Genomic DNA, 8850 nt, shown 5'->3' with positions numbered 1-8850 from the left:
TCAAAAGTGTCCGTTATTACGTTCCGCCGTAATAAAAAGCTGCTGCTGCTGTTTGGAAATGTCGAGTAAAGAAAAGTTGTCTCGATCTGAGCCCGCACGGAACCACAGGAACCTTTATTCAAAGGGTCGTGTCTGTAATCAACACCGCAATCGATGGCCTTGATATTTAGTCTGGACAAAGACAACGGGAAACAAAATCTTTCCATTCCACTCTGCTATTTGGGCTCAGACCAGTGTCACACGGCATGTGCGAATATTTGTCGATTTTTTGTTTTGATCAGTTTTCAAACGAACTATACCGCAACAATAATTGTATTATTATTTTTTTTTTTTTTTCTGTTATGATGGTTCAAATTAGCGCCGCGACAAACATCACACTGCGCATGCGCCGCGCGGACCGCCATAAAAGCTATTTCCTGTTCATTCCGGGGCCTCGGGTCAGTGTCGACGAGGCCTTGGTCGCCGAGCTGCTCCGTGCGAGCGGATCCCTGTGCGAGGCGACGCCCGTGGACGTGAGCGCAACGCGGGTTCATTCCACCGTGTGGCCGAGGCCGAGCTCCGGGTCCCGGCGGCGGCGGCGGCGGCGGCAGCGAGCGAGCGAGCGGATGAGCTGAGCCGGAAGTGCAGCGAGCGCTCTTCCGGTTCTTCTTCTGTGGTGGGAGCCGGAGCGGGAGGCTTTTCGGGAGGGAAACTTTACGGTTGAACCCGATCTGCGCATTAAATCCGCATCTCTGAAGGCCGCCGCAGCTGAAAGGTGAGCGGGGGGCGCGGGGCTCCGTCCGCCGCCGCGGCTCCGTGCGAGGCTCCTTTCCGCTCTCTCGACTTTGCGCCATTTTCCATAGTTTGGCCAATGCGTAAACGTGCGCCTTTTTTTTTTTTTTTTTTTTTTTTAGCTCTGGCGCTCTTTGTCCTTTCCCTGTTCTGGATACTTTTTTTTTTTTTTTTGACCGTGTTCGCCCGGAACTCGCCTGCAAATATCCCCACGGCGTCTTTTCAATATCATTCGCGCGGCCGGGACCGAGGCGCCGGCGACTTCTCCCGCGGCTGCGTCTGCGGCGATATCCACTGCGAATGCGCGATTTCTCCCGACGCATCAGGCCGCGCCAGGCGCTAACGGGCGCCAGCGTCCGTCGTTTAGTGGGAACTGGCGCACATGAGCTAGCATGCTAACTGATTAGCATGCTAGCTGGTTAGCACTGTACTCCGGTTAGGCGTGTCAACAGTAACAAATATGGATATAGTTGTTACTGTTGACACGCCTAACCGGAGTACAATTACAACCGGTTAGCCGTAACATCTGCTCCATGGGTTAGACAGCTGGGAATCATTTCAATGGATTTCTCAGATCAACACGGACTACTGGCACCCTGTAGCCTATACATCCACTTTAACCAAACACCCTCAAAACGGCTTGAAGCCGGGTGATGTTTGCATGACATCAATTAATTCAAGTATGGTGAATGTCATAAACTAATCACCGGATGGTTAAATGCTGGTGCTGGGTGGGATGGTGTTAAACATTTGGCCCACTGCCTGCAGACCATCATGTCTGCTCAACACCCAAATGTCCAGCAGCATCAACTGGTCCGTGACCTTCAAGCACTAGTTTAGCCCACGGGATAACCTTGACACGCACTCTTTTGTTTTTGCTTTAGCCCATCACATTTTAATCTCTCGCCCTATCACAGGGTGCAACTTCTCTCGCAGGACTCGGGTTTGTTTCTCCCGAGTTTGGGTTGTCTTGCCTCTCAAACTTGGGTCTGTTCCCTGCAGGAGTCCAGCGATAATGTCTGGAATTGCATTGAGCCGGCTCGCTCAGGAGCGCAAGGCGTGGCGGAAAGACCATCCTTTCGTAAGTGGCGACTCGAAACGGCCTACGTGTTCTCGTCTTCTGGTGAACCTCAGTGTCTTACTGTCGTCCCCCCCCCCCCCTTCTTTTTCTTCAGGGATTTGTTGCTGTTCCAACCAAAAACCCAGACGGCACCATGAACCTGATGAATTGGGAATGTGCCATTCCTGGCAAGAAGGGGGTAATGCTCTGTTTGTGGCTTCATGTCAATTGTACAGAAGTGTGTAAGATTACGTTGGGTTAGTCTGAAGTTAGGTGATACGGAACAGGTCTCCTGACTATCGTAGTAAACGGCAACTAAAATAACCAATGGAAGCCTTTTTATAATCGTACTTTGTCGAGTTGACAACTTGCAAGACGTTGTGTACATTCCTCAACAGACAAAGTGCACTCCCATTGTCCTTGTGTGTCTGAACATAAAAGCGGTGTCTGCACTTGAAGGCGGCGAGAGATCGCTGCGCTTTGCTGCAGCTGTTTTTCGTCTCTTATCTCTGGATATGTCCTCTACTAACGCCACATTCTCAATTAAAATGCTAAAAAGACACATTGATGCCCTACCACAGAAGGCTACTGATTTGATTTCTTTACTTCTCAACTACAAGCTTGTGCCCTCTTAAGTCCAAACTTAATAGTCACATTTTGTATGTCGTTATCAAAATAAGCATTTTCCTCTTTTTACATCATGCCGGTATTTCATTAACTTAGCATTTTCATCTACAGACTCCCTGGGAAGGAGGGCTGTTCAAGCTGCGCATGTTATTCAAGGACGACTATCCCTCCTCACCACCAAAATGTACGTGACTGCCCGTATGATTTGTTTATATATAAATCGTAAGTAGTGGATAATGTAATGTTTCCATATGAATCATGTTGAGATATTGTGTTAATAAAAAATATATTTATAAAAAAAAAAATCGCATTAAATACACTGAAATAGCTAAATGACTAAATCGCAACATAAGATGTAGTTCAGAATGCATGCGCTAACTGTTGATCTTAGGTTCTAATCGGTGTGTTCCTGAAATGTTTGCAACATCTGCAACTTGTGCACTTTACATTCCTTATCTGTTTCAGGTAAATTTGAGCCTCCACTCTTCCATCCAAACGTCTACCCATCAGGCACAGTATGCCTATCCATTCTAGAGGAGGACAAGGACTGGAGACCAGCTATCACAATTAAACAGGTTAGAATGTCGAGCAGCCGGAGAACTAAACAGCCATTTTATCCTCACAGTGTTTCTGGACAAGGATTCATTTGCCATAGTCATTTTCCATAATGACCATTTGGGGATTTTAACAAGTAATTGACTATCGATTAATTTCTAATAATAATTTTATCGATTTAGGATTTGTCTTATCAATAAGAACTGAACAATCTTGTCATTGTATCAATGAGCATCTTTGTAGGGTGCAAGGCATTTTGAGGAGAGAGGAAAAAGAAAGCCAGGGGTAGTAGTCCTCACCGGACTGACGGGGCGGTAGAGAGAAAATTCCCAGGGGAGTAGGGTTGCTGCGGTTACCGGTGTTACACGGTGTTCGGGCATACACCCATTACATTACTTGACCACCACCCCCACGGTTGTGTTGCTTTATATATATATATAAAAATGAATAAATAGAGCCTAAATAAAAACATTTAGTTAATTTTCACGTATCAGCGCAGACGTTCATCAAATGAAAAAAAAACTCTAATTTATAATCACTAATTTTCATTTAAAATTAGTGTTGTCATGAGTTTATTAACCGGTGGGGAAAAATTCCTTACCGTGGCATCCCTACTATTTGACATCTGACTCATTCCATTACGGCAGATGGCAAAAAGCTCAAATACTTAACTCACGCAAAGACCGGTCGTAAATATTCCTGAATGCTTGAACCATCTCAGTGAGTCTTGCCACAAACTTCTCCATTATGAAATGAGGAGAAACACCCCTTACGCCAAGCCACCAAATCAGATTCAGGCTTTATTGGCCAAGTACACATTCAAGGAATTTTACTACAGTTTCTTTCTTCCAACTTAAAGTAAAGAATGTAAAAAAAAAAAAAAAACAAGGTGTACAACATTTTAGAAAAATGTTTACAATATTTCCTCAAAAGTTCTAGACACTGCAGCTTCTCTGTCTGTCTGTCTGTCTGTCTGTCTGTCTGTCTGTCTGTCTGTCTGTCTGTCTGTCTGTCTGTCTGTCTGTCTGTCTGTCTGTCTGTCTGTCTGTCTGTCTGTCTGTCTGTGCAAGCAACCTGGCCACAAGGGAGTGGTGGGGCTTAAGTTCTATATAGACGTGATTGGTCAGAGGTGAAGCTTTCAGATCAGCTTTAGATCGTCCCAAACTGATTGGCTTTCCGTTGCAACTTGCCGAGTGCGGAAATGAACAGATCTGCACAGACTTTTATTTAATTTTTTTTAAATGATCTACCTAGCACTAATTCAAATTTTGCTTGGAGGGAATTATTTTCATTGGACACTATGACCGGATAGATTTAAATATGTCAGACTTCAACAGATTTTCCCGGCCAAAAAAATGGTATACACAATATACATTTATTAGAGTAGGTCATTGGGACGGGTGAAGCAAACTCACTGGAGAGCTACCTGTAGATGCTTCCCAGAGATACTCTGGCCAACAGAGTAACCTTTTTTAAAGAGTAAACTCACCAGCTATTTTGGCCAATTTATAGTTGGGTAGTTTTTATCAAATTGTGAAGTTGGCAGATTTTCTATTCTACATTCCCACTATGCAAACACAGTATTTGCTAAGGCTGTACATGATATTGACAGCCATAGACCATCATACATCATATGCTTTTCCGAGGGTAGCCTTTATTACTTGTCTTAAAGTAGTACTCCTGCCATCTCCACTTTGAGCTTGCTATGTCTCTTACCCCAGCAGGCTTGTGCTTAATTTACGAGAAGTGCTCAGTCAGGAAACTTTAGAGCAGTTTGATTAACCTTGGGCTGCTGTACAGTGTAAACGTATATTCAGTCATTTAGCCTCCATTTTCTTATAATGTAGAATTACATTTTCTGTGCATGACTTGAGCATCTTGCTCATTTAAATATTCACTTTCCTGTTCCGATATACATCCTTAGTGGGATCCGTAAAGACAATTTACATACTTAATGTTTCCTGCTGGGCGGCTGCAAAGCCAGAATTCCCCTCTACGAGCAATCAATAAAGTATCTTGTCTTATATTACCCTGTAAGCTACTGACTGAATAATGATGTATGAAGTACTAAACTGCATGCTGTCAAGCACAAAGTGAGCTGCTGTGCGAAGAAAGTGTCTTCAGGGACTGTTCAGATATGTTCGGTGGGAGCTTTGAATGCACACAATTGATGGACGTTTTATTTATTTTTTAATCTTTTTTTTTCGTAGGCTTTTTGAAAGTAAGAAATTAAGGCAAGTTTTGCCAATGGTGCGTAACTTCAGATTTATCTTGCAGATCTTATTAGGCATCCAGGAACTTCTAAATGAGCCAAATATCCAGGATCCAGCCCAAGCAGAGGCATACACGATTTACTGGTGAGTCCATACAACAACTCAGTTTTGGATTAACACAGTGTCTTCAAGCAATCAAAGAACGCAGAAAGAACGATGAGGGGAAGCAAAAGGCCCAAGGCTTAAGTTTAGGTCGACTCCGTCTGGTTAGATGAAAAATGTTGTTTCAGAGAGAGCCAGGTTGTTGTTCTATTTTTTTCTAAATGGGAAAGAGTCGGGATACGCAGCGCAGTATGAGTATGTACTGGGGCCCTTAAAAACACTCATTCACACTCCAGATACCAGAATCATAACAGTGATTATGTGTGTGTTGTTTGAAGGTGTGGACCAGTAAAGTATTGTTTTTAGCAGGGTTCTTACCAGGTTCCTTGAGGTACTTTAATTTCATCCTCAGCATTTGAAGTACTGGAATACCTTGAAAATAGCCTCCCTTGTTCTGAAATGCTTAGTGTCCCTTGGTAGATGACAAATGTATGTATATATGGACTGTCAAGCGGTGTTAAAAAAATGATAATAATAATAATCTGAAACATTCTTAACATTCAATGGGAGGGGGGAAAAAAGCAATATTCCAACAGAAATCTAATTTGTTCTGAAAATGTTGCGCACATACGTCCACATACATCCTCTTTGTGCGCGCAAGTGAATGAGCTCTGTCCGTGGGCAGCTGCCAACCAAACGGCAATAACAGATACATCTTTCAGGTTTATCTACAAAGATATGCGGCCGATTAATGTCTTGCAGGGGTTTGGATTTAAAGATTTAATCCATCAGCTTCAGTTGAGGTACACGGTCTCAAGCCGCCCGACAGTCACCATCAGAATGTCCTCTAGTGCAGTGGTTCCCAGAGTTATTTCAGAAGCCATCTGGAAACAGTAAATGAAATGCGTCTAGAATAAAAACTTTTTAATTTGCTTTGTTTGGAGAAAAGATTGCTCTGATTCGAGATTAAGATTATATTTAATAAAAAAGATCACATTGAAGATGTATTTGTTTTGTGTGAAGTGCTTGAAAAAGAACAAATGGTGCTTAAATGCCAGAATCTACCCTGTTATAGTAATACTTGGATCCATAACTGATTTTAGGAGCTGTGTTGCTACACCTCTGGAAAGATTCCAGAGGTGCATGGTCTCTAGTGTCCTGTCATATTGGTGAGAATTTCTCCTGACTTTTTTGTTTTTCTTTCTTTTTGCCAATTCGCAGCCAAAACAGAGTAGAATACGAAAAAAGGGTTCGAGCACAAGCCAAAAAGTTCTCGTCGTAAGCGAGGCCACACCCCCCTTACCCTTTCCGGCAGCGGCAGAAGGAATCGGTTAAAACAAGGATCACCTCTCCACTTGGTCTCTCAATGAATGTGCTCCTATCACATCGGGACTTTCTTAAGGACTTCTATTTAAAACTCCACACACACCCCGTGCCATCCGCTCTCAGCTGACCTGTTATTTTGTCGTTCTTAACTGCCGGTCGGCGCCCGATAGCAGAACGCCACGGGTGCCCGAGCGGCATTGACCATTTTCCTTTTTAGCCGTTTTAAGAGTAAGAATTAAAAAAACAAAAAACAAAAAAAAACAAAAAACCTTGTCTTATGTGGTGCAAGGGACACAGCGCATCAGTTCTGTACACGCTGGTTGTCAATAATCCAGGAAGAAAAATGTCTGTCTTTATTTTTGCTCTTTCACAGGGTCTATTCCTTTATGTTACCCCCCCCCCTACTTTTCAATGATTTTAATGTAAAATTTGCTATTCATTTTAAGTACATTTCAGTATTTCAACTGCTGTATAATGAATGGCATTTTTATACTGTCGTAATCTCACTAGTGTCTCTTAGATGGCGCTGTCTAATCCCCTTTCGCAGGTTTTCTATTCAGCATGCTGTAATATAAGATAGGATTTGCTGCCTTGGCTGTCTTTTTGTTATCCAGTGTTTGCTATGTTGGGAAAGAAAAAGTAAATGGCCACAATGACGGAGGCAGGTAGGCTTTCTTCTGTATCAGACTTTTTTTGTTTATATGGTGCTTTTGTTCATGTATGTGTTGGAGTAAATAAAATTGTTTCTACAAAGCTTTTCCATGGCTTTATTTTACACTATATTCCATCATCCTTCAATTAATCTGCCATGAGGTTCAAAGATCCCCATATATTTCACATTTCAGCAATTGTATCATTCCATGAAGTCTACGAAACCTTCTCTTTTCAAAAAGGTTACGCAAAGACTGTCTCCTTTCCATCGGAACAAGCTGGAGGTTTTTGTTTTCCACATTTGCTCACATGATTGGCTCAAGCAAGTGTGTGTTAGGGGGTGAGTTTATTTTGATAATAGGTCAATGATAATTGACTAGAATCCACATCAAACGAAAGTCCAAATCTGAACAGATTATTTTATAGGGTGAGTTAAAACAGTTTTATAAAGCCAGATACATGGGTCAGTGATGTTGCAACAGAAACTGCATTTCAACATGTGTGCAAATTACATTCAAGAGGACATTACAAATAGTTGGTGTCTGACTTAACAGGCGCATTGGTTACAAGTAGAAGCTTACAGACTGGCCTACAGTATAAGGTCTTACACGGTCAACAAAAACTTAATCACAAGAAAACCTGGACCACTGAGCACGGGGCAAAAAGCAATATGGTCTGTGGAGTCGTCTTTGGATACATCAAGTGTGGGCAGCCCTCATGAGTCATTAGGTCCAGTCACTACATAGTTTTCTAACAAACAAAGAATAAGGAAGGTTAATGGAAAGCACTTAAGTTGGATGAACACATTTTTGTTCCCTAAAAAATGAATTGTATCCTCCTCAGAACAAAAATACAAGGGCTGCATTAAACAATGACACTGGGAAAGGGTTTGTAATTGTTTCCCCTGTTAAGCGCCCATAAAACTACACATTTCCTTTTGTTTAAGTCGAGCCACATATTCTTGGGAATCCAGAATAATGTCAGTCACGATCTGAACAAATACATTTGTACTCTGCGGTTGGCAAAAATTTGCAAGCACTGAGATTATAGAAATTCATAATGTAGCTAAATCCAAAACACATGAACTACTAATACTGATTTGTGCTATACAGCCCTTAATGCAGTCATTAATAATGCTTGTTTTCTTTCTATACTACTCTTCAAAAACTCATGAATGTACAGTAGCTTCACAGGGAGACCACCAGTATGTTGTCTCCCATGAGAGGTTTTCTTTCGTTGAACTGGTCTTTGTCACTTTGAGTACGCTCAATCACTCTTTTACGACCTAAGAAACACTACCACTCCACTTCACGGCCCCTCAAGGTAGGAAATACAGAATAATGCTTGTGTAATTTAAAATATGTATCTACACCAAGGCCTAAAACTGTTCAAGACAAAATATCGGTGCTGCTAACCTGTTGCCATGTGTTCTGATAATCCCTGTCAGGCAGCATTTTGCTGCAGAGGCTCCCCGAGCCCTGGTGTTCCTCCATGACCAAACCCGCTTCATGGAAAGCACAGAGGGTTCCTTCTCGACAGACGAAG

The 8850-nt window shown here is 42.4% G+C and overlaps 1 protein-coding gene across 1 annotated transcript; it reads left to right on the top strand.

Annotated features, from left to right (window-relative positions):
• The first annotated feature begins 423 nt into the window (after positions 1–423).
• ube2ib (ubiquitin-conjugating enzyme E2Ib) lies at positions 424–7401 on the top strand. Its single transcript, XM_080021771.1, has 7 exons — positions 424–754; positions 1774–1852; positions 1947–2030; positions 2570–2642; positions 2924–3033; positions 5291–5370; positions 6550–7401. Exons 2-7 carry the CDS (start codon positions 1787–1789, stop codon positions 6608–6610), a joined length of 474 nt encoding a protein of 157 aa, XP_079877897.1. The 5' UTR covers positions 424–754; positions 1774–1786; the 3' UTR covers positions 6611–7401.
• Positions 7402–8850: the final 1449 nt, after the last annotated feature.

The sequence above is a fragment of the Zeus faber genome (assembly GCF_960531495.2).
Source record: "Zeus faber genome assembly, chromosome: 20".
Classification (NCBI taxonomy): Eukaryota; Metazoa; Chordata; class Actinopteri; order Zeiformes; family Zeidae; genus Zeus; species Zeus faber.
This window is presented reverse-complemented; position numbering and strand designations above follow the sequence as displayed.

Excerpts from the sequence above, each read along its gene's own strand:
- ube2ib (XM_080021771.1), top strand. The coding sequence starts at position 1,787 with ATGTCTGGAATTGCATTGAGCCGGCTCGCTCAGGAGCGCAAGGCGTGG. Across the intron at positions 3,034-5,290 it reads CAGCTATCACAATTAAACAG|ATCTTATTAGGCATCCAGGA; the intron begins GTTAGAATGTCG and ends TTTATCTTGCAG. Across the intron at positions 5,371-6,549 it reads GAGGCATACACGATTTACTG|CCAAAACAGAGTAGAATACG; the intron begins GTGAGTCCATAC and ends GCCAATTCGCAG.